The 25,719-nt window shown below is 55.6% G+C and overlaps 1 protein-coding gene and 1 long non-coding RNA gene across 2 annotated transcripts in view; one reads left to right on the top strand and one right to left on the bottom strand.

Annotated features, from left to right (window-relative positions):
* The first annotated feature begins 3,614 nt into the window (after positions 1-3,614).
* LOC135975648 (uncharacterized) lies at positions 3,615-10,208 on the top strand. Its single transcript, XR_010592629.1, has 2 exons — positions 3,615-4,074; positions 7,822-10,208. It is a non-coding gene; the product is annotated as an uncharacterized LOC135975648 (long non-coding RNA).
* Positions 10,209-20,366: 10,158 nt separating this feature from the next.
* Positions 20,367-25,719, bottom strand: part of CPNE7 (copine 7) — a 40,855-nt gene continuing 35,502 nt past the window's right edge. The window contains exons 15-16 of the mRNA XM_008173599.4: positions 24,778-25,014; positions 20,367-20,593 (exon numbers count right to left, since the gene is read on the bottom strand). Coding sequence (XP_008171821.1) covers positions 20,456-20,593; positions 24,778-25,014 — 375 coding nt within the window. The 3' untranslated portion in view covers positions 20,367-20,455. The remainder of the gene's footprint in view (positions 20,594-24,777; positions 25,015-25,719) is intronic.

Below are 25,719 nucleotides of genomic sequence, written 5' to 3'. Positions count from 1 at the left end.
GTTTGGTTCACTGGCTCTCAGCACCTCCCCCCCCCACTCTATACAAATTGTTCCAGCGCCCTGGGGACGGAGTGAGGCAAACAGCCCCAGGCCCAAGCCGGGGAGCAGTCACCGCCCTGCACAGAGAGCCTGGGCCGGCCGGCCTCGCAGGGTGAGGCCAAAGTAAAAGAGAAACAAGGTGACAGCTGCTCCATAGGGCCACATGGTGTGTGTGGGGGGAGGGGGAGGCTAAATCTCCTCTCCAGGGTGCGGAAATGCTGTGAAATTCCCTCCCCAGAGCAGCCTGCATGGTGCTGTCCCACGTGCTGAAACTGACAGCCGGGCCCTGGCGGGTGGGGCTGGTGCCAGGAATGGGAGCCCAGCTGAGCCCGCGTTAGGAATCCAGCCGTTGGCATTTCTAAAGCGCTTGGCAGAGCAGCAGCGAAGTGCTCTCGCTCTCTGTGGGCTGTTGTTCTGTGCCGCGAAGGCTCGGCTCGCTCGCTGCTCACAACTCACTAAACCTGCCCCCCATCTTGCCGGGATTCTACGCTGGATTTATGGCCAGGGCTACAAAATGGCCTTTTAATCGCAGCTTAGATTAGACTGAGCGTCCTGTTTGCGGCGCGTTCCGTCACGCCCAGGGAGGAGGGTGAGCCGAGAGCAGGTGTGAAAAATCAGGAGGGGGGATAATAGGGTCCTATGGGGGGGAGGAAACAGGGTCCTGTATAAGACAAAGCCCCTAATATCAGGACAGCTCCGATAATATCAGGAACTCTGGCCCCCTACCAGGGAGATTGAGTGAGGAAATGCTCTAATGAACCCTCCCATCACTTCCTGGGTCTGCCACCCCCAACACTCACCTCCCCTTCCTGGGTCTGAACCCATCCACCTGCTAGCTGGGGCCTGGCCCCCCTGCATCGCCCACAGGCTACGCTAGCTCAGTCCAGCTCTTTCCCCTCCAGCGCTTCCAGGGCTTTGGCTGCTTTCCTCCGAATCCCTTCCAGACTCGGCATGATCTAGACACGGAGCCCTGGCCTCCCCGCTCTGGTGTGCAGCCCGATGGCCTGTTCTCGGGCCGTGCCAGGGCAGCGGGCGGACGGGCTCAGCCCATCCTGCCGAGGGGATGTTTGGGGAGGGGAGCCTGCTACCTCTGGTTCCCCATCCACCCGGGCCTGTGGGCACAGCTTCGGGACGGATTCCTGCAGCCCCAGGGAGGGTACGGCTAGTGCTGTCTTGGCAGAGAGGAGAGTGAAGTGGGAGGAAGGGGATGGGCGAAGGGGTGTCTGGGCCAGAGCTGCCTCTGCCACCTCGTCAGGAATGGCCTGGCTGCTCCCAACAGCACCAGGGCAAGCCCCTCCCTGCTCCCAGCTGGCAGGAATTAGACGGCAGGCGGACGCAGTGGGGAGCTCTGGGAGCAGGGATCCAAACCCAGTGAGGTCCGTGGGACGTCAGTTGGCAGAGCACCTCCTGGCTGTTCACCCCGCGCCCTGACCCTCTGGGGTGTCACCAGCCTGGGCCCCAAACCCTGCCTGCTCCTCCCCAGAGGGAACCGGTCTGATAACCCCCAGCACTGGCTGTGCCACCGGGGCCCAGGGGCCCACTGCCAGGGCCAGTGGGGGGTGGAGGGCCATGGAGGCAGCCGGAGCTCCTGGGGGGAAGGAGAGACTCGCGTTGCGTTGCTGGAGCAGAGCTGGCAATGCCAAAGGACAGCTGTTGTGGGGGGAACCTGAGGGCACTGACAGGGATGTGGAGGACATCTCCCCTTTGACACCCCCGCACTGGCCTCTCTTCCTAGAGTCACTGGAATGCCCCTCCCACCTGCACCCTTCCAATCACTGTGGAGGAGCAAAGCCAGGGACACCACGCTCTGGTTCCCACGGGCTCGGCGTCACCTCTCTTGGGATGGGAAGCCACCCCCGAGAGCCCTGCTGTCCCCGTGGCTTTATAACAAGCTGTGGGGGGCTCTTCCGCTGGGGGGTGCAGGGGAACAGGTGGGGCTGGCTCTGCCACAGTAATCATCAGACTCGTCCCTCCCTGCCGCCCTCTTCTCTGCCCTATCAAACAGCAGCTGCTTGTCTGCCTTCTCAAGGCCTTGCCCAGCCTGTCCCGACCCACCCTGTCATCTCTCCTGCCAATCCACCCATGCTACCTGCCTCCATCCCCCCCTTGCTACATTCTCAGACCGGCCCCTTTGTGCTCTCTCCAGTGCTGCCCGCTGCTCACACCAGCCTCTGCAGGACGAACTCCTCCTCCTTCAAAGCTTGCTCTGAAACTCTCCTGTGCCGGGACGCCCACGAAGGAACGACAGCGCTTTGGCTGCCGGTGTGCTGCGACCTGCCGAGGTATCGGCTCCTTGTGCTCCCCGCTTGGTCCGGCTCCAGCTGGTGGCTCGTGTCTTGGATTGTCAGCGCTTTGGTGTTGTGACGTCTGTATTTGCACAGCGCCTAGCGCAGCGGGGTCCTGGTCCAGGGCTGGGGCTCTGAGGTGTATTGTTATAGACACAAATCATGATATGTTTAACCTGGTACAGTCCTACTCTATGTCACCTCCCCGCTCCCTCTCCTGGCACCATGCCCAGGATAGTTCCATGCCCACCAGGGCACGGGGGCCGCTCCCTGCGTGCTCTCGGGTTGAGAGCGCGGCATGTGACACACCCCAGAGGCGGTGCAGTTCCCGTCAAGCCGAGAGGGTGAATCTGCCACGTTTGGGTGGATTTGCCGAACCTGTCCTCGCCAGCCCACTCCCAGTCAGCAGCCCCCAGCGCCCCCTCAGGCCAATTAGCTGGGAGCAGGCATGGGCCCCTGGCAGCTCGGCTTTGACTGATTTGTTGTGTTTTGTCCAAAATAATTAACTCCTGACAATGAAGTTGTCTGCAGCGCGTCTGAGCTCATTAGCGAGGCTAGCGCCTGTTCCTCCTGCCAGTCAGCAAGGCCGGCCGCTGTGCTCCGACAGCCTCGTCTGACGTGTCTGCGCAGCCAGGCACAGGAGAGCCATTGCTAGAAGACAGAGTGCCCTAAAAACCAAAGCAGCTCGCCTTTGGGCTGAGGAGTGTGAACCTTTCCAGCCGCGCTGCAGCCTGTCAGCTACCAAGAGCAGTTCATTCTACGCGTGCTGCTAGACTGGGCCAAGCGCAGAGCATCTGTCTCTACACACGTACACACATGTGCACGGGTACCCCTCCCCCCACCCCTCACCCCACACACACTCCCTCCACCAATTGTCCCAAAGGCCTGGTCATAACTATAAAGGGAAGGGTAACAGCTCTCCTGTGTACAGTGCCATAAAATCCCTCCTGGCCAGAGACTCCAAAATCCTTTTTACCTGTGTTAGGCCCAAAAACTGAAAAACATGTTTATCTCGGCTTCTGCTTGTTATCCCAGTAAACATGCTTATCTCAGCTCTCACTGTTGTTTCCCATGCATGAAGCTGCACGTATACAGGATGTATAGAAGATATATGGCAAAGGGGAGGGGGTTGGACGGACCCTGGGAAAGGAATGTGAAGGACGGGAAGCTAACAGATGTATCCTGATTACTACTAGAACTGAATTTAAACAATGCATAGGTTAGCAGAATTTAGACACGCTAAGTTGTTTGTCTCTCTGTATAAGAGAAGCCCAGTTGTGCTTGTAAGGTGTGTTCCTCCCTCTGGCATGAGTCGAGGGGGACACCCGCTCAGCTGACTGATCAATAAAGAACTTGAAGCCGTCTTCTAGACTCCCGTGCCTCCTTGGGGTAATTGGGCAGCTCCAGGGGGAAACGAGCCCATTTGGCTAACAAATGGCGACTCCGCCGGGACTTCTCTCCCTGTAGAGGGCACTGACCGACGGCCGAGGGCGATTCCGAGGAGTGGCCACCTCGAGCTGTTGCTTTGCTCGGGCCTCGGATCGTCACAATCGGCCGGGGCGGCTGCGTCCTCTCTGAAGAGAACTCTGAAGGACATGGAAGCAAGACGGCTTCAGAAGGAGGGGAAGTCTGACTGCCGGACGCGGCCACTTCGGGCGGTAAGTGCGTTTACCTCCTGGGTTTGAGGAATAACGCCCCCGAGGTGTGGGTTGGACAGTGGAAATCCCCTAGGCAGCCTGTATACGGGAAGGTATGTTAACAGTATTGTAGCTTTGTAAATGTCTTGTTGTTGTGTTTTTGGTTAAAGGGTAAGCAAATAATGGCCAATGAGTAACGTAACTAACTCCACAAGTCCATGAGCCGTTTTTAACAATTATTGGGACTTGGAGCAACCTCAGGGATTACTCTTGTTTATAGGAGGGGTAATCTTGTTTCTCCTCTTAATGGTGTGTTGGAAACCGAGATTGTAACTGATTAAAGGATCTGTGTGAAAGATGAATGAGTGCCGCTGACAGGTCTGAGGCTTAAGCTGACTTCAGCCGCCCCAAGACTCCTGCAAGGGGAAACCCGATGACCAGGATATCTTGATTGCAAGGGGGGTCAGCCGAACCTCGTGACCCAGCGGATATCTGAGTTAGAACTAGATCTATACCTCTTCCCCCTCTTGATATCTCTGTCTCGGAAAACTCTGGGTAAAGCATAATGGGGTCCGGACAAAGCACCTTCTCCTGGACACCCCTGGGATGTATGCTGGATAACTGGAAGGCGTTTAGACGCCAGGCTAATTATGGAATTGTATTATGTAAAGACAAGCTTGTAAAATTCTGTACTCTTGAATGGATGACATTCGGGGTGGAATGGCCCGAGGGAGGGACGCTCAAACCAGGGGTTGTACAAGCAGTACATACTATTGTGACCTGGGATGGGCATTGGGACCAATATCCCTATATAGATATTTGGCAGGACCTTGTGGCCAATCATCCCCCATGGTTGCAAAAATGTAGATCACAAACTATTAAAACCTTAATGGCCCGTGCCCCTGTTAGGAAACCCTGTTTCCCTGTTAAGAAATTTTGTCTGTGGGCTGTGATTCCCTCTGCCCCTGAGGGTAATCTCACTATGGTATATGTTCCCTTTACCACTAGTGATCTATATAATTGGAAGCAACAGAATCCCCCGTTCTCGGAAGAAAGGGGCCCACGTTTTAGCCATGGCCCAAAGGAAAGGATATGAAGAAAGGGGGGACAAAGTTAAGGGACGGCCAGGGCCACCGGGGAAGGGGCGGGGCCCCTGCCTGGGTCGAAATCAGTGCGCTATCTGTAGGAAAGAGGGGCACTGGAAGAATGAATGCCCCCGGTGACAGGCCATGGGAAAGGAACGTAAAGATAAAACCCCGTCCCTTCCTATCCTCTACAACAGTACAGGACGTTCAGGGGAGGAGTCTTCCCCATAGGGGGGTCGGGGAACCCAGCGGCCCCTCCTGACAGCACAAGCTGCCAGCCTGGATCCCACAGTAAAAATTAAAGTGGAGGGCCGCCCAATTGAAGCCCTTATTGATACTGGGGCCACTCTTAGTTTGCTCCCCCCTTAATAAGGCTCCCCGAGATAAAGCTTGGGGACGTGCCATAGTCCAGGGGATAGAGGGACAAACTACAGCTTTGGAAAAAACTTTGCCTCTCCTAGTAAAAATAGGGGACCGTCAAATTTCCCATCAGTTTGTTTGCAGTCCCTCCTGCCCCATAGCGCTGCTCGGAGGAGATATCCTCACTAAATTACAGGCGGAGATCTCATTCGATAACGGGACAATGGAAGTCAGAATCCCTAAGCAACAAGCCTCTAATTATCAGATGGCTCTCATAAATGCTAGAGATCACTCCCTGGAATGCAAGGGAAGTGATGGAAGCCAGCCCCAGCTGGCTGGGGTGTGTGTGTGTGTGTAAATCCCAAGGTCTGGGCAGAGAAAGGAGGCGTGGCCCGAGCCAGGAATGCTACACCAGTGCATATTTCCCTTAAGGAGGGAAGCAGCCCAGTCCGAATTCGACAATACCCCCTTAAGTTAACCACTCGGATCGGGTTAAAACCCCTGATTCAAAAGTTTTTGCAGTACGGGTGGTTAAAGGAAGACACGTCCCCATACAATACTCCAATAATGGGGGTGCCTAAGCCTAATGGGCAGTATCGGTTGGTCCAGGACCTAAGACAAATTAACAAGTTAATAGTAGAGACTGTTTGCCTTTGAGTGGGAGGACCCAGATACCCACTACAAAGCTCAATAACTTTGGACCGTTGTCCCACAAGGACTTACCTGTTGTGACGGAGCAGGGAGCAGGGCAGATTTGACCTGGGAATGTTGCAGGGGGATTGCAGTGAGGAGGGGGGACTTCCCTTGAAGGAAGCTACCTGAGCTGTAACCTGAGCCAGGAACGGGGGTGGGAAGGATTAACACCTTCTGCCCGGGAGACTGAACAAAGGAGAGGAGCAGCGGGAGGAGTTGGGAGTTTGGTTTCGGTTTGGGCTGGGTGGTGCAACGCAGGGAACCCCAAGCTGGGGTCTAAGCTCCCTGAACCTCCCAGAGGGACCTAATTGAGGGGGTCTGGTCGTACCTACACGCTCTGCTTGAGACTGTGTTCCTGTCCTTAAATAAACCTTCTGCTTTACTGGCTGGTTGAGAGTCGCAGTGAATCTCGGGAAGAGGGGTGCAGGGCCCTGACTCCCCCACACTCCGCAACACCTGTGCACCCGAAATTTTTGGCAGCCAGTTAAAAAGGGACCTGGCCCCATTCCTGGCTAACCATCCTGCATGTAACATAGTTCAGTACTGCGATGATCTGCTCTTAAGTACTGAAACAGAGACAGTCTGCAAGGAGCAAACTGTAGATCTCCTCAATCACCTTGAGGTACAGGGATATAAAGTATCAAAGGAAAAAGCTCAGTTGGTTAAGCAGCAGGTTACCTTCCTTGGATACCACCTCTGCCAAGGGAGTCGCAGTTTGGGCAAAGAAAGAATCCAGGTTATACTTGGCAGCCCTTAGCCCCGGCACCCCCGAGAATTGGGGGCTTTTCTGGGATTGACTGGCTTCTGTCGACTCTGGATCCCTGGCTATGGGGGAGAGGCCAGACAACTATATGAGTCTTTGACTAAAGAAGGTCTACTCCACTAGAAATGGACCAGGGAAATGGAAAAAGCATTTCGAGAGCTTAAAGAAGGCTTGGTTCAGCCTCCCGCTCTAGCCCTCACAGATTCCCGGAAGCCATTCACCCTATACGTTCATTAAAGAGGAGGGGTGGCAGCTGGAGTCCTGTGCCAAAGGTCAGGGCCAACCTGGCGACCCATTGGATACTATTCGAAGGTCTTGGACCCTGTCGCCAAGGGGTGGCCTGCCTGCTTATGGGCCGTTGCAGCAACCGCTCTCCTTGTACAGGAGGCTGAAAAGTTTACCCTGGGGGGGGACACTGAGGTTGTGGTTCCCCACGGGATGCCTCAAATACTGGGGACAGGCGCTGGGGAAAAGCATCTAAATCCCAGTCGACATACCAGATATGAGGTAGGGCCCTTGCTAGCCCCTAACTTAACCTGGAGACAGTTAGTTCCCTCAACCCAGCTACCCTATTGCCTGACCCTTGGGTTTCCTATGAGACCAGCCCCACTCATGACTGTATTGAAGTCTTGCAACAGGTGTCCCAGGCACTCGGTATACAATGGAAGTTGCATACACCCTGGAGGCCGCAAAGCACGGGACAGGTGGAAAGAATGAATAGGACTCTCAAGGATACCCTCACTAAACTAGGCACAGAGTCTAGTTTAAAGTGGCTTGATGCGTTACCACTCGCCCTTACCCGCATTCGAAGGGCCCCACGTAAGGGTCTTAAGCTTTCACCATTATCCCGGGGTTCCGGGAGGATGTAAACTGGGAAATGGGGAAGGACTCCTTATGGAAACAGGTCTCTGGGTTGCAATCTGTTTTGTTACAGCTGCATCGACGCGGTGCCTTTTCAGGCCCTTTCCTTGGACTAGCCCGTGTACCCATTCCAGATCGGTGATCAGGTCCTCGTCAAGAAGTGGAAGCGTGACCCCCTTACACCACGCTGGGACGGCCCGCACACTGTCTCGCTCATCAGCCAAGCTGCAGTCAAAGTTCTTGGGAGTGACAAATGGACACACTATACGCGGGTAAGGCGGTTTCTGAACCCTAACCCGGAGACTGAACTAGCGGAAGAGGACACCAGCCCTCTGCCCGCCCCGGCTCCGGACGCCCGGGGTGGCACAGGTGAAGACTCCACCTGTGAGTATCAGCAACTGGACGGACTAAAGGGACTGTTTAGAAAAAGATAATGAAATTATTGTTAATATCTTTGTTTATGTGCTTCCACCACTATTATGGTTGGGAAAACAGGTTTTTACAGCTGGGGGAGACAATAGCAAAATCCATTAACCTCAGTAACTGTTGGGTGTGCGGAGGCCCAGGGGAGTTAAATGAATGGCCTTGGGTAGCCCAGCCGGTACAGCCCAAATGGTGGCTCAGCAATTTGAGTATAGTCCACGATGGAACGGGGGTTTGGACTGAGGATAGTAGCCCCTGGCGACTGTATTCTTCTGGAATGGGTATTCTCTGCCTTAATCGGACAAGGCGGGAGGGAGTGTACTTGGGAGAAAGCAAGTGTGATTGGACTCTATCCCCAGGGTTTGATTGCTGGGACCCTTATTGTCATCTGTATGACTGCTCTAAATATCAGGGGCAATGGAACCAGACCCATGTAAGGCTCACCAATAATAGTTGGGTGAAATGCTCCAAACAATACTACCCTACGGCCGAAGGTTGCAGGGCGGTAGGACAGGATGGGTTCTTTGACGCCCTATTCACGAGTTGCCAGCTAGACAATACCACTAGCAAGGACCACGTGGTACGGTGGTTTCAATGGGCATGGCAGAATCAGAATGGAACTCGAGTATGGGGTTTTAAACAATTCTGGTCTAGCACCAATCAGCCAAAATGAGGCTGCGATTGTGTCTGGAAAGCAGGAGCTGGGGCGTGGAGATGTGATTATTGCAGTTCAGCTGATGGAATGGTGGGGGGACCTTTAGGGCCAGGTAATCCTTTATATTTTGACCATCTAAAGGACGATGAGAATGAGGAAACCTGAAATGGCCCCTTTGCTAATGGAACCTGGGCTCTAAAGGGCCATTATTGGATCTGCGGGTCCTATGCCTACTGAAGATTGCCTCCAAATTGGTCTGGGATATGTTATGTTGGATATATAAGACCCTTGTTCTTTCTATTACCCCAGATGCAGGAAAATAAATTGGAAATTAGGGTTTAATTAGAGAAAGGCGGTTCGTGGATTCCACCCTGACCGCCGGAAGCTCCCAAACATGGGGGGCTCAGGAGTGGCCCCCTGAGAAAATTATAAAACATTATGGTCCAGCTACATGGAATCCTAATGAGTGGATCTCAGGAGCAAGGGAGCCCATTTACAACTTGAATCGGATAATTAGGCTGCAAGCCATTTTAAAAATAATAACTAATCAGACGGCTGCAGCTCTTGATCTTTTGGCCGATCAGTCCACTCAGATGAGGAATGTGCTCTACCAGCACCATCTAGTTCTTGATTATTTGCTGGCAGAAGAAGGGGGAATCTGTGCAAAATTAAACTAATCTAATTGCTGTTTACAAATAGATGATAATGGAAAGGCGGTAAAACAGCTAACAAAAGAAATGAGGAAGCTAGCCCATGTCCCGGTCCAAACATGGGGTGGGTGGAATATGGACTGGTTCATGTCCTGGTTACTGCAACTGGAATGGCTCCGAGAAGGCCTTCTTCTCTTTGTACTTTTTATTACAACCCTATTAACCCTAGCTTGCTTTGCTCCCTGTGTAGTTGCATTAGTCCGACGAATGGCTAATCAAATTATACACCAACAAATGATGGCCCTATACCAGCTGGTGAAGGCTGAGGATTGGGGGCCATAAGGCTCTCAAAATGCTTTTTAGGGGGGAATCTTGTTAGGCCCAAAAACTGAAAAACATGTTTATCTCGGCTTCTGCTTGTTATCCCAGTAAACATGCTTATCTCAGCTCTCACTGTTGTTTCCCATGCATGAAGCTGCACGTATACAGGATGTATAGAAGATATATGGCAAAGGGGAGGGGGTTGGACGGACCCTGGGAAAGGAATGTGAAGGACGGGAAGCTAACAGATGTATCCTGATTACTACTAGAACTGAATTTAAACAATGCATAGGTTAGCAGAATTTAGACACGCTAAGTTGTTTGTCTCTCTGTATAAGAGAAGCCCAGTTGTGCTTGTAAGGTGTGTTCCTCCCTCTGGCATGAGTCGAGGGGGACACCCGCTCAGCTGACTGATCAATAAAGAACTTGAAGCCGTCTTCTAGACTCCCGTGCCTCCTTGGGGTAATTGGGCAGCTCCAGGGGGAAACGAGCCCATTTGGCTAACACCTGTAAAGGGTTAAGAAGCTCAGGTAACCTGGCTGACACCTGACCCAAAGGACCAATAAGGGGACAAGATACTTTCAAATCTTGGTGGGGGGAAGGTTTTTGTTTGTGCTCTTTGTTTTGGTTGTTGTTCGCTCTCGGGACTGAGAGGGACCAGACATCAATCCAGGCTCTCCAAATCTTTCTAAACAAGTCTCTCCTATTTCAAACTTGTAAGTAAACAGCCAGGCAAGGCGTGTTAGTTTTCCTTTGTTTTCTCAACTTGTAAATGTACCTTTTACTAGAGTGTTTATCTTTGTTTGCTGTACTTTGAACCTGAGGCTAGAGGGGGTCCTCTGGGCTCTTTAAGTTTGATTACCCTGTAAGGTTAATTTCCATACTGATTTTACAGAGATGATTTTTACCTTTTTCTTTCATTAAAAGCCTTCTTTTTAAGAATCTGATTGATTTTTCCTTGGTTTTAGATCCAAGGGGGTTGGATCTTGATCCTCCAGGAGTTGGTGGGAAGAAGGAGGGGGGATGGTTAATTTCTCCTTGTTTTAAGATCCAAGGGGTTTGGATCTGTATTCACCAGGGAATTGGTGAAGAGTTTCTCAAGACTTCCCAGGGAAGGGAATCCACTTGGGAATGGTGGCAGCGGGACCAGATCTAAGCTGGTAGTTAAGCTTAGAAGTTTTCATGCAGGCCCCAACATTTGTACCCTAAAGTTCAAAGTGGGGAAGCAGCCTTGACAGGCCTAGTTACTTCCTGCCACTCCCGAGCAGCCTCCGTCCGAAGCGGTGCGGCTGGTGGAAGAAAAGGAAGCTCACTTTGCCAGTCGAAAGGCTCCCCTGGCACCTGGCCCAGCCCAATAGTTCACAGGCTGCACCGCGTACGGCCCTGGGGGTTTCTCAGTCGTCTGCTTGGAATTCACCACAGACGAAAGCCCCCCGTTTAGTCCTGGGCTGGAGGGGAGCTGAGTTTGGTGAGTGACAGGCTAACAGCCATGGCTAGAGCTGTGTGAGTCCTGCATGCATCCCCGGGTCCTGGACACACACACACACACACACACACACACACACACACACTCTCTCTCTCCAGCCCTGGGTTGCTCCTCTCCAATTCTCCCACTGCACCTCAGTCCTAATGCAGTGATCCTGGGCTCTCACACCTCAGAGTGGAGATGCAGCAGCCCCTGCTCTTCCAGCTTGAAGCCCGACCTGCAGGCTGCACTGCACCTCTGTCCTGCTCTGCAGACCCCTCCCTGCTATTCCAGCGCTTCCCAGTCCCCCCACCGGCCCGGCGTGTCTGTGAGTGAGCGCAGCTTCGCTAGTGACCCAGCTGCGACTCAGCAAACCAATGGCCCGCTTGCCCCAATCATTACGTGAAACCAGGGCGCCAGTGGCAAAAAGCTGGTGTATGAATCCACTCTTTAAAAGCCACAGAGAAGTCTCCAGAAGAACTCCAGCCATTTGTGCCGCTGGCAGACCAGGTGCCGGCTCAGGCCAAGATCCCCTGGCTCAGCCGGGTACTGACAAACACACGGCTGGAATCGCCGTGCGCTAGTGCTGGGTAAAATAGGTATTCGAGTTCTAAGAATGGGTTTAGGGCTTAGACTTTAGTGAATGCTTGGGAGTTGCGGTAGCATTAATCACGCTTATAAGAGCTGTAGCCCATATTGTAAAGTAATATTTGAGCATTTGCTTTGCAAGCCTTTGCAACCGCGTAACTCCCCAGGTAGGCGGGAGACAGTAACCAGTGTGAAGTGCAGAAGGTGTTATGTCCAACAGGGCAGGCCCATTGACCCCAGACAGCCTAGCCTGGAACATTAGTGTGGAAAGGGATCTGGGGTCATAGCGGATCACAAGCTAAATATGAGTCAACAGTGTAACACTGTTGCAAAAAAAGCGAACATCATTCTGGGCTGTATTAGCAGGAGTGTTGTAAGCAAGGCACAAGAAGTAATTCTCCTGCTCTACTCTGCACTGATTAGGCCTCAACTGGAGTATTGTGTCCAGTTCTGGACGCCACATTTCAGGAAAGATGTGGACAAATGGGAGAAAGTCCAGAGAAGAGCAACAACGATTAAAGGGCTAGAAAACCAGACCTATGGGGGAAGATTGAAAAATGTGGGTTTGTTTAGTCTGGAGAAGCGACGACTGGCTGCTCTGTCCACAGCGTCAAGAACGGGCTAAAGTGCTTTGCTTGAATCAGGGCCTGTAGCCTCATGCCTGGGGCTGCAGCAAGCATTGGACAGGGTGTCCCATGGCTCCCCCGTGCCTGTGGAGGGTTGAGGGGAAGGAGAGACAGTTTTCTGCTGTGGAGTGACATGATCTCTCTTATGGGCTGGAAAACTGTTGGGGGCAGGGAGGGGTTCAGAGCTGTGCTCAGTGTTTGGTTAGAAACTTCTGCTGCTTCTTCAGCGGTGGTCCCCTCCGCACATGCCGGGGCTCCAGGCCCACCTTGCCCAGCGCTGGCTGGAAGCCACGGGGAGGAAACCTACAGCTTCTTCCAAAGGGCAAGGACTAGTGCCTCGCTCTACCCGCAGAGCCGCACACTGGGCACAGCAGGATGTGCAACGTGCCCAGGCTTCTCCAGCCGGGGACTGGGTGCGGTCAGGAGCTGACCCCGGGGAGCGCGCGGAGCACGGCCTGGCACGGGAGCCGGCTGACCCCGGGGAGCGCACGGAGCACGGCCTGGCACGGGAGCCGGCTGCCCTCGGGTTTGCAGGCTGCAGAGCCCCTTAGCGTGCAGGCTCGTGAATGCTGAGCCGATAGAATTTCCTCGAAAAGCTTCCCTCCAAGCCCCGAGTGCTGGAGAGATTTATGGGGGGCTGAGTCTCTCTCCCACGCGGCGTCTCGAAGCCACAGGTAACAAGGAGGAGATGAGGAGTCTGGTCATCGGAATCAGAATCCATCCCACATTGCACAGAGCACAGACTGTACCGCTATCCCTGCCTGTCCTGGGCCTCTACCCATGTCCCATCAGTCTCCCTCTGAGTACCACCACTGGCTGGAGGGCTTCTTCCTGCCTGCCCCTTGTGCCTGGCCCTCCAGCTGCCCCATGGCACGCCTGCCACGGCCAATGCTGCTGTGCCCATCTCTGCCATAACCGGAAATATTCCTGCCCCTTGTGCCTGGCCCTCCAGCTGCCCCATGGCACGCCTGCCACGGCCAATGCTGCTGTGCCCATCTCTGCCATAACCGGAAATACTCCTGTCCCTTGTGCCTGGCCCTCCAGCTGCCCCATGGTACACCTGCCACGGCCAATGCTGCTATGCCCATCTCTGCCATAACCGGAAATACTCCTGTCCCTTGTGATTAGCAGCGTGTTCCATCAGCCCGCAAGGCGCTGGCTCCGAGCTGCACGGGGCAGCCTGGATTCCTGTACAGAGCTCACCAGAGCGCCAGGCTGTTCAGCCCACGCTGTTTGCAGAGAGGGTTTCACATCCATCAGCCTCACCCGCAAGCCATTGCATTTGCTCACCCCATGAGTCAGACACGGAAGCTCTTTGGGGCCAGGGCTGCGCTCCCTTCCACTGGCCCTTCAGGGCTCTACCCCAAGGTTTGCTGCCTCCCAGCCTGGCTCCTCCTGCCGACCCTGCTGTGGAAGCAAGATGTTGAATTTGTGGCATCAGAATAATCTCCATGGCAACAGATTTGGATGCCAGACACACAGGAGTCTGCCATCACAGCAGAATCCCACAGAGGGCGGATGCTGGGGGGGGGGGAGGAGCCCCAATAAACTGCAACCAGAGCAAAGGAGACGGGTCAGTACTGCAACTTCTGCACGCCACGCTCAGCAGAACCCCTCACCGACACCCGAGAGAGAATGCTGGCCGTCCTGCTGCTCAAGTACAGAGCTGCATCACTAAAAGGAAATCTCTGTTAGCTGCTGGTAGTATAGGGCCTATGACACACAGCTGATTCCTGATTCCATCCAGCAGAGGGCAAGGATGGACACACAAATGCTCACAGACACACACAGCCATTCCAAGTACATGCCATTTTAGCCAGCTGGGCTCGGTGTGTGAGGATTTTTGCAGAGGTGAAAGTTGCTCCTTGTGGCAGGACAGCGCAGAGAAGTGTTCGCCAAGGTTCATGGCCTCACAGCCCAGCTTTACCCCCTCCTGCCCCATTCCAACCCCAACCAGGAGGGTGGGGCTGGCCAGAAAGCCAGATTTCTGGTTTGTAAAAATGACGGAGGTTGTGAAATTTGTTTAATTTCCCCCTGGGACAAACCCGAGACCTTTGGAATTTTTTTGTAAAAAAGCACAAGCGGCCAAGCCCCACCCAGAATAGCTGGAGCCTGGGGGCCAGGCCACTCATGCGGGATGTGAGAGCCCCACGTTCAAGTTCCCCGCCCCAGAACAAGGCACTGAACCTGGCTTTCTCCCAGCCCTGATGCAGGCCCTACGCACTGGGCCACTGGCTCTTCTCTGTGCCCAGAAATTCCATCCTGGGCCCAAGAAATGTTTCAGCTAAATGGCATTTGAAGCAACTGGGCTTGGAAAAGGGATGCTGTCCCTTTCCGCAGCAGCTGTCGCTGCTCTCAGAGCCGTGTTGAGCCCATGCCAGCAGCAGCCGGGGGGGGGGGGGGGGGTAGGGTCTGTCTCCAGCGCGGTGGCACTCAGGGCAGTGGGGAGTGACACGTTGTGCAGAGAGTGACCGGGGGCTGAATTCCAGGCGTGGAGGGTGCACCGGAAGGGCAGTCTGGGAAGATCACGGGAGTGAGGCTGCAGAAGGGAGCAGGGGCAGGGGGAGGATGGCCACACAGCGGGTAAGAGCACAGGCGAGGCAGATGGGCAGCAGGTCGGAGGCTGCCATGGCGTGCAGGGATATGGATTTGCTGCTACCACTGCATGCAGGATGGTTCCCCAATGCTCTGGGCACGTGCTAGGGAAACCCCCCCATTTCACAGACACCTGCTGTACAAACCCACCCCACTGCCCTGCAGAGGACCAGGAGAGCACACGGCTGCAGGTTGCACTTTGGAGCAAACAGGAGGCCAAATGGGTCAAGCAGGGTTTGGGGGGGGGGGGCATTTCCTCCTGGGCCACTTGTTCTGTAGCTTTGGCAATGCCAGGAAGTAGAGCAGTCAGAATCCTGCTCCTCCCCAGCTCCAGCCCCAGAGCATATGTAATACCGGGGGGGAGGGGGGGTGTCTCCTGAGTACCAACTTGTTCCTGGGGGGATCCCCGATTATAGCCGTGTCCTGGTGGCTGTGGTCCCCAATGCTCCTGCTAGCTTGGGGGTGGCCCATTCCAGGGGAGCAGCTCTGCTCTGGAAGTCGCTGGTTGTCCTGCAGTGGCACCCAAAGGCCCTGTGCTGATGTGACGCAGTAGGGAGCGGGGTGGATTGACCTGGGAATGTCGGTTAGTTTTACTGGACTGTCTGCATGGGGGATGGGAGAGCAGGGGATGACTTTAGGTGAGGGAGGGTACCTGAGCCAGGAATGGGGGTGGGGCGAGTCGACACCTTTGCCCGGGAAACTGGACAAAGGGAGAGGGGGGAGAGCCGGTGGGAGGGGTTTTTGGTTTCAGTTTTGGACTGGCTGGGAAGAGGCAGGGAACCCAAGTCTGGGGTCTAAGATCCTTGCCCCCCAAAGGGACCTGGCTGAGGGGTCCTGGTTGTACCTACAAGCCCTGCTTGGGACTGTGTTCCTGTTAGGGTGACCAGACAGCAAATGTGAAAAATCGGGACAGGGGGTGGGGGGTAATAGGAGCCTATATAAGAAAAAGACCCCAAAATCGGGACTGTCCCTATAAAATCGGGACATCTGGTCACCCTAGTTCCTGTTGACTAATAAACCTTCTGTGTTACTGGCTGGCTGAGAGCCACGGTGAATCGCAGGAAGTGGGGGGTGCGGGGCCCTGACTCCCCCACACTCCGTGACAGCTGGGTCCTGCCCCAACCTCACTGCCGAGGGGGAGACACACACAGAGCACCAGCGGGGGGGGAGAGGGCTTTGACAAGGCCATTCTCTGGTCTCTAGAGCAGCTCTGCAGTAGATGGGCAGGCCCCCATGCCACGCTCTGGGATAATGACTCCTGTAGCCCTCGGCTGGCTCAGCATGGCAGTCGCCTGCGTCCCAGTCATGATCCGACACCTCATGCAATCCATCAGCATGCCGGGCGCTGTCTGTGCCACGCAGCACCACGAAGAAAGAGCCCGGCAGAGGGACCACCCAGAAGTGCTGTTGCTGAGGCAGGAAGGAGAGGTGAATGCAGCTGGTTCTATGGCAGGTCACCTCGGATGGGCAGCACCGGACTCCTGGGTTTGTCGGTAATGGAGGCAGAAGGGATGGGATGGGGGGGCAGAGACAGGCATGAACCAGGGGCCCTTTTCTGACCCTAGCCATCACTTTAAAGGCTTGTGGGCGGGGCTCTACCGCTCTGACCTGAATTTGCAGGGTCATTAACCCCGTGATTCCCCGGGAGCAAACCCTGCCTGGTCCCTTTGTCAGGCTGCAAAGCAGGGCAGAGAGAAATGAAAAAGCCAGAGATACTCAGCTTGGAAGTGACTTTAAAGCCAGTGCTGCTCCAAAGTGCAACAGCTACAAAGTGCAGCAGCTTTAAATTCAAAGGTCTCGCTGCTTTAATGTGACTAATCCACGTTAAATATACGTGCTGTCCTCATCCTGCTATGCACGAACGCCAGTCTCATTCCTAATTGGGGTCGCTGGGCTCCATGCAGCAAAATCAATGAGTAGGAGCCTGGCGGAGCCTGCTTTTCTACACTGTGTAATTAACCAGCGGAACGCATTGCTGCGGGATATTATTGAGTTTAGCAAGTCTCAGGAAACACTTAGACCCGGGGCATTTCTACCATGCGGAACACGGGGATCTCGGTGCAATAACAAATGAAATCAGATTGAATCGGGGTCCCAGTTGGATGCAGGATTTGAAGTTGTCACGGTAAAATATGAAGGAATCCTGCCTGGCAGGGCCATAGGCCCAGATCCTGAATGGGATTTGGGTACCTAATGCCCATTGATGGGAAGCCACAGGCGGCCTATGCGGAGGGAGTCTCCATTTCAGCGCTGCAGAGATCTGTGGGGCATGTTCGTAGATCTTAAGGCCAGAGGGGACCATTAAGAGCATCTCGTCTGACTCCTCTATAAGCCAGGCCAGCCAGTCCCACCCGCTCACTCCTGCATCCTAATCGGTGGTCGGGCTGCACCATGCGGTTTAGAAAAACGTCCAGCCTTGATTTAAAGAGTCCAAGAGATGGAGACTCTGCCGGCAGCTCCAAGGGTGAATTCCCTTCACTTTCAAAATGTGCATCTTATTTCTAGGCTGAACTTTGCCGACTTCACCTCCCAGCCATTGAATCTTGTTCTGCCTTGATCTGCTAGAGGAAAGAGCCCTCTGCTTTCAGATGCCTTCTCCGTGCGTGGGTGCTTATGGACTGTGGCCAAGTCACCACTTAACCTTTTCCTTGATAGCTAACAGCTGGAGCTCCTTTAGTCTCTCATGGGAAGGTGCATCTCCTTCATGGAGCTCTTCGCTGAGCACTAATTTTTCAACAGCCTTTTAAAAGTGTGGACACCTGAGCTGGACATGGTGTTTCAGTAAAGAGCTCATCCGTTCCGTAGACAGTATTACTATTTACTATAACCTATATTCCATGTCCAGAGATAAAGTGTATCTCCAGAAACCGCCATCGCCCTTTTAGCCACCGCATCACACTGGGAGCACGTGTGCAGTTGTTTTCCTCCATGACTGCTAAATCTTTGTCAGTCACTGCTTCCCCCAGTACAGTTCTGCATCCTATAAACGTGACCTGCGTGCTTTGTTCCTAGATATATACCCCAGCATTTAGCTGTGTTAAATCTATGGTGTTTTATTATGCCCATCTTAACCAAGCCACCCAGATTGCCATGTGTCCTCATCATTATGTACCTCTCCACCAATCTTTGTAGAGTCCGTTAACTTTATCAACAATTCTATATTTTCTCCCAAGTCACTGATAAAATTATAGAATAGCATTAGACTGAGTACCAATCTCAGGGGCTGCCCACAAGAAACACACCAGCTAATTCATTATTAATAGCGCATTTTGAGATCTATCAGTTAGCCAGTTTTTAATCCATTTAATAGATAACATAATCATAACGCATGAAGCAACTTGTACCTAGGAGGGCTACCAGACTACCGGGTTCCACTTAAAGGTTGGTACATGAGCTTGCCATTCGCATTGTGGAGTATGCCATCTGGCAACTTGACCTGTAAGGTAACAACGGTTTGTAGGTGGGAATTTCCCAGGTATTTTGTAAGAGAGTATCATCACCAAGTGGCGCATCTGCTGAGACATCAATGAGGCTACAAATGGAAAGGGCCATCAGTCATCATACTTCAGGGGAGGAGCTGATCACCACGAGGGTCAGGCAGCGCTGCGTAACTTGGTGCACCGAGGGGGGCACAGAGGACTCCCCAGTAGGGGGACCTCTGCTCTGCTCAGGCAGCTGTCAATAAAATGTACCAAGACAGGGGGAAATATAACATTGCCTTTATTGGCTCATTCCTCCCATACAGCAAGAACACGAGATTCGTCATGCAGACGCTACGTGACAGACAAGCACACGGTACATGGAGAAATATGCACAGCTGGAAACAACGCCTCCACTGGCAATGTGAATGAGCATCATGCACTTGACAGGGAAGTGAAATGGACGAGAGTGGCAACACTGAGCGGTCGGGGATCCCTTTCACTGGCAGCTTTGGCCTAGCCACGCCTATGTCACCGCTTCACTGCACAGGCTGGAGGCAATGCCAGCAAAGCGCCCGTCCCTTGGGTCGGACCGAGCTTCCTGTTTGCTGTCTCCCCCCATGCCATAAGATTGCTCTGCTGTCGGAGCTGGGAGGGGCTCCTAGCAGATCAGACTCTGCCAATCAAGATGGGGGTTAATATATTTTCCTGGTTATTTTTGTGGTTGATTAAAATACTCAGCTATGCTATGCAAAGGGTGGCTGGGAAATGGCCAGCAACCAGCTGCTCCCAGGCTCAGCGCAGTGCGGGGGGCAGGACATGGGCCCCACTCTGTACAGTCTCAGGTGAGAGTGGCAGACAGCGGCAGCAGCAGAACCGCTGTCAGCTCCCACGCGCCATGTTATGGGGGCTGCTCACGCCACCTTGGGAGTTCTCACCTGGCCTCAGCCCAATGCACTGGGGCCCCTGGCACGTCTGCTGTGCTGGGCACAAGCCATCCAGGTAAGAGGTCACTCCAGACCCATTGCAAAGGATGGTCAGGTTGCTCTCCAGGCTTCTTTGACAGGCAGCAGGGGCTACCCCTGGGGGATGCTGACATGATCCCCAGCCAGGGAGGCTGCTGGTCCAGGGTTGGGGCTGCCAGCTGCATTCTGGGCAGAAGATGGGAAATCATGCAGCGTGGGAGCGGACAAAGGGGACTCTACATCGTGTGCATAGGTGTGTATTCCCTGCAGCAGATCTGATTGGCTGCTCTTCCCCCGGAGGCGGGGAAGGGGGAGAAGCAGCCAGTCAGAGGGAGTCTCCCAGCTCACTTAGAAATTTTATTTCCAGAACTGAGCCAGCACTTTAAGCACTAGGTGCTGGGGATGCCCGAGACCCAGCAAACTCACTGCACAAATGGGTCACTCACCCAAGAGCTGTCAGCCACTGAAACCCGCGAGCCAGGCTGAACGGTTCCCTATCCCATTCCTAGTACTGCTGGGCCCAGCAGCGGGCTCTGGTCCCCATCACCATCCCCCTGGTCCAGCCAGCCCCTCGCTTGCTCTCTGCTGGCTAACCAGCCACTGCAACGCTCTCTCCCCTTGCCTGCCTGATTCCATCACACTGCAAACACCCACCTCTCTGCACCCAAGGCCAGGTCACTGCATCACGCCCAGAAGCCGGCCGCTCATTGTCAAACTGAGCAGGGACCCGTCCCGAGTGAGAAACCAGCAAGGCATGCCCGCCCCGCCCCGCTTCCCATGTGCCTTTGCATTGCTGGCTCAGCTCACTGGCTGGGTCCTTCAGAGGGCCGGGGGAGGCAGGGGGTGCAGCGTGGCGTGTGGGCGGTGGGGGAGGCTGCCTGGGGCCCCGCGCTCGCTGCGGGGGGGAGCCTGTACGATTCAGACAGCGACACACTCTTGCTCTCCTTTGCCTTTTATTTCTTTGTCCATCGTGGAACGGGCTGAGGGACGACGGCGGGGCAGGGGCGCCAGAGGGGGGCGGTCCCTCACTGGGGCGAGTTGAGGGTGGAGTTGGGCGAATCGGCTTTGAGACACCGGGGCGGCAGGGCCTTGTAGCTGTAATACTCCACCACCTGCTTCGGCACCTCGGCCAGCACGCACTTCGCCAGAGCCGTGGGCGAGGCCTGCAAGACAAAGGGCAGCCGTTGGTTCTGGGCCTCTCCCAGCCGCTCTCCAGCCAGCCGCTCCTCAGCACAGCCTCCCCTCCCCTCACTGCCCCCTTGTCCATGCATGGGCTCTGTCATTTCCCAGTGCTTCCCGCAACAGCATCTGAAGAGTTAATCCTGCCCAGTGGCTCTAGGTATCGCCATGGCTAAGGGAAAAGACCGTAAGTCTCCAGGAGCTTCAATTACTGACAATCAGGATCAATTAGCCCTTGAAGTGCCCAAGCAACTCAGATCTCAAGAGGGGCCAGAAATGCAAACTATAGATTTCCCCCTCCCCCCTCAAATTCCATCGCAGGAGATGCAGCTGCGCTGACCATGAAGGACCCAGAGGAATCGTTCCCTCCATCTGTGGCTTCGCCTGCACACCCAGCGTCAGCTCAGCTTGATCAAGAGAGATTCCAGCATGGAGCCAGAGAAATCCATACACTGCGTCTCTGCCCCTTGGGGAGTCCAGCTGCTGAGATATTTGGCTAGTGCGGCTGGAGACCCTGGCCCGGCAGCTCTGGGGAAGAGCATTGACACAGGCAGAGACGTAGGCCAGGGCTCCCTGGTGGGGCATCTTGCTCACTGCCACCTTCCATGTGCAGGAAAACTCAGGGCAGCGTCGCCAGCAAAGCACCCGGCCACCCCCCCGTGCTACACACAGCGCCAGCGTCCCCAACACAGAGCCCCACCCAGACACACTCCCGTGCTACACACAGCGCCCCCGTCCCCAACACAGAGCCTGACTGAGACACACACCCCCGAGCTACACACAGCGCCCGCGTCCCCAACACAGAGCCCCACCCAGACACACTCCCGTGCTACACACAGCGCCCGCGTCCCCGACACAGAGCCCCACCCAGACACACCCCCGTGCTACACACAGCGCCCCCGTCCCCAACACAGAGCCTGACTGAGACACCCCCCCCTTGTGCTACACACAGCACCCGCGTCCCCGACACAGAGCCTGACTGAGACACACACCCCTGAGCTACACACAGCACCCGCGTCCCCGACACAGAGCGTGACTGAGACACACACCCCTGTGCTACACACAGCGCCCCCATCCCCGACACAGAGCATGACTGAGACACACACCCCTGTGCTACACACAGCGCCCGCGTCCCCGACACAGAGCATGACTGAGACACACACCCCTGTGCTACACACAGCGCCCCCGTCCCCAACACAGAGCCCCACCCAGACACACTCCCGTGCTACACACAGCGCCTGCGTCCCCAACACAGAGCATGACTGAGACACACACCCCTGTGCTACACACAGCGCCCCCATCCCCGACACAGAGCATGACTGAGACACACACCCCTGTGCTACACACAGCGCCCCCGTCCCCGACACAGAGCCCCACCCAGACACACCCCCGTGCTACACACAGCGCCCCCGTCCCCAACACAGAGCCTGACTGAGACACCCCCCCCGTGCTACACACAGCACCCCCGTCCCCAACACAGAGCCCCACCCAGACACACCCCTGTGCTACACACAGCGCCCCCGTCCCCGACACAGAGCATGACTGAGACACACACCCCTGTACTACACACAGCGCCCGCGTCCCCGACACGGAGCCCCACCCAGACACACTCCCGTGCTACACACAGCGCCCCCGTCCCCGACACAGAGCCCCACCCAGACACCCCCCCTGTGCTACACACAGCGCCCCCGTCCCCGACACAGAGCGTGACTGAGACACACACCCCTGTGTTACACACTGCGCCCACGTCCCCAACACAGAGCCCCACCCAGACACCCCCCCTGTGCTACACACAGCGCCCCCGTCCCCGACACAGAGCCTGACTGAGACCCCCCCCCCGTGCTACACACAGCACCCCCGTCCCCGACACAGAGCCTGACTGAGACACCCCCCCTGTGCTACACACAGCGCCCGCATCCCCGACACAGAGCCCCACCCAGACACACACCCCCATGCTACACACAGCGCCCGCGTCCCCGACACAGAGCCTGACTGAGACACACACCCCCGTGCTACACACAGCGCCCGCGTCCCCGACACAGAGCTCCACCCAGACACCCCCCCTGTGCTACACACAGTGCCCGCGTCCCCGACACAGAGCTCCACCCAGACACACCCCCTGTGGCCTTTTAAATGCCATGTAGACATTTGGGCTCAGACTGGCGCTCGAGCTCTAGGACCCTGGCAGGAGGGAGGGTCCCAGAACCGAACATCTACACTGCAATTAAAGAGCCTCTTACCGGAGCCTGAGTCAGCAGTTGGGATCTAACTGCAGTGTAGACACACCCTGTGTGGGTGAAACCAGACAATTGCTACACTCTGGAACGAACGCACACAGGACAACGATAAAAGACAAAACCATCCCATCGCCTGCGGGTGAACACAGCTCACAAAGTGATCACGCTGCATGTGACCTCTCCGTCGTCAGCCCCAACGGAAACCCGCACAGCGCTTACATTCAGATCTCTGCTGGACACTACAATCACGGTCTTCACAAAGACACTGGCTTATTACAACACTAACCCCGCTTTCTGTCCTGTGACTGTCCCTTAGCCCCTTCACCTTGAATGAGCCCTTAGAATATGTGCTAACTGCTTATTCTAAACTATCGGTTTGATCTTGTATTTAGCCGGGACACACCACGGCTACACTACAGACCTATATCGGGAGAACTAGGTCACTCGGGGATGTGAAAAATCCCCCAGTGCAGACAGCACTAATGGCTTCGCCAACACAGGTACTGCCTCTCGCTGGTGGAGTAAGTAAGCCGACCGGAGACCCTCTGCCATCAGTGTGTCACAGAGTGTGGGGGGACACAAGGCCCTGCACCCCCGGCTTCCTGCGATTCACCATGACTCTCAGCCAGCCAGTAAAGCAGAAGGTTTATTTAGATGACAGGAACACAGTCCAAGACAGGTCTTGCAGGCACAGACAACAGGGCCCCCTCAGTTAGGTCCATCTCGGGGTCCCAGGGCACCCCAGCCCCCTTGGGAGGTCAGAGCCCCGTCTGCCTCCCAGCCATATCACCAGCCAGCTCCTGCAACTCTCCCTTCAGCGACCCCTCCCACAGCCTTTGTTCAGTTTCCTGGGCAAAGGTGTCACCTGGCCTCTAACCCTTTCCTGGGTTCTCACCTTACATGCTCCGGTGTCTTCCCTCAAGGCCAGTCTCCCATCCCCCAATGCAGACCATCCTAGCCAACCTCCCCTGCCTTCCCAGCCAACACTCAGCATTCAAAGACCACATTAGGAACAGTCCCAGTTCGTCACACAGTGTAAGCACTGCACTGGTGCAGCTGTGTTGCTGAGCGTGAGGACAAGTGGGCGCTCTGAGTACCTTTCCCCGCGCTGACAAGGAGCTCCGTGTAACTCGGAAGCTGGTCTCTCTCACCAACACAAGCTGGCCCCTCACCCACCTTGTCTCACCACGTGTTTCAGCCTGGAGACCAGAGAGCAAAGCGGGTGTCTGGAGCCCCTTGGCTTACAGGTACCAGTGGGGTAAAGGCAGGGACGCCCCCTTCAGCCCCCTGTGAGCCGCAGAGGCAGGAGAGTTTCCTTCGAGGCACAGAGCAAGGACATGGTTTTACTGAACAGGGAGAGAGGGCAGCCAGACTGTGACGGGGCCCATGGAGACCAAAGGGGGTGTGAGGAGAAGAGCCCTTGTGAGCTGCCTTCACCAACAGCACACCCCCTGAATCCTGCCCCTGTAGCCCTTGAGAGGGTCAGCAGAGCAGGATGGCACCAGGCCACCCTCCCCTGGGAGCCCCGCGGTGCCAGGGCAGGCGGGAGAGGCCTGAGCCTCTCTGGTTTTGAGGAGGATACTGCCAGTGCCCTTCCTAGCCCTCCAAAGTGCATCTCTCCAGGTATCCCACAGCCCTCATCACTGAGCGCCGCCCCTTGACTTACCCTCACGGCACCTTGGGAGGGGTGGCAGTGCCACCAGCCCTGGTGATGGGGAAACTGAGGCACGGAGCCACAAAGGGACTCGCCCATAGCCAGAGATGGAGTCTGTGCCAAAGCCAGGATGTGACTCCAAGTCACCCAAGTCCCAGCCCTGTGCTCTACCCACTAAACCATCCTCCCTGATGCCACGGTGACGGGCACGCCACAGACACGTGTGGTGGTCGCAGCCATGCGGTCATTACGGCAGGGGCCTCGGGGGCTGACTCACGTTCTTGAACTCTCTGAAGGGGACGAACTGCACAATGTCCCGGAGGACGGGCTCCCCCTTCGGGGAGCGCAGGACCCCGTCGTCCCCGTCCAGGATCTGCATGTCGGTGAAGTCCGCGTTGCCCACCCCTACGATGATGATGGACATGGGGAGGTAGGAGGCCCGCACGATGGCCTCCCGCGTGTCTGCCATGTCGGTCACCACCCCGTCCGTCAGGATCAGCAGGATGTAGTATTGCTGTGGGGCAAAGGCGGGAGAGCGGCTATGGGTTACTGGGCAGAGCGGGGCTAGCGCCCCCCCCAGCCATCCCACTCGGGAGACCCCTGTCCCAGTCGGTGACCGATTCCTTGCTCCTCTTCTAGCCCCGTCTTACGGCCGCTGGGCCCCGACTCCCCCAGCACCCCAGACACAGAGTGGGGTCAGCGCACAGGCTGAGGACGATGCATTAGCTGCCGTCATTAATTGATAGGCTCAGCCGGCGTTGTAAATGATTCAGTGAGCAAATAGCCGGGCAGGTCCCAGAAGAAAATGATATTTTCCTAAAACGTTCCACGTCCGCGGGTGTAAATAATTGACGGGATTTTAATGAAAGGCCCCCGCCCGCCCTGCCCAGTGCACACACGCACACAGAGCCAGTCCATGGCAGACGCCCCGAGGCCAAGTGCCAGGTGAGCGGGGTGTTGCGTGGGGACTGGGATAACTGGCCCCACTGGACCCTGGCACCGCATCTCCGGAGCCAGGAATCTGGTCCGTGAATCCCTGTCACTCCACTACCCCCCCAAGAGCTCTGTGCAACCTCTGGCCTTTTCTTACTCGGCTGGCCTGGCCCAGTGACGCCACCCTGACCCGCCAGAAACAACACAGGCCCCGGAGGGTTTGGCTATTTATTCACAGCTGATCGAATGTTGCTGGAGGACAGGAGGACACTGCATGAGCAGAGGG

This window comes from Chrysemys picta, chromosome 14 (assembly GCF_011386835.1).
Source record: "Chrysemys picta bellii isolate R12L10 chromosome 14, ASM1138683v2, whole genome shotgun sequence".
In the NCBI taxonomy this organism is placed as follows: Eukaryota; Metazoa; Chordata; order Testudines; family Emydidae; genus Chrysemys; species Chrysemys picta.
This window is presented reverse-complemented; position numbering and strand designations above follow the sequence as displayed.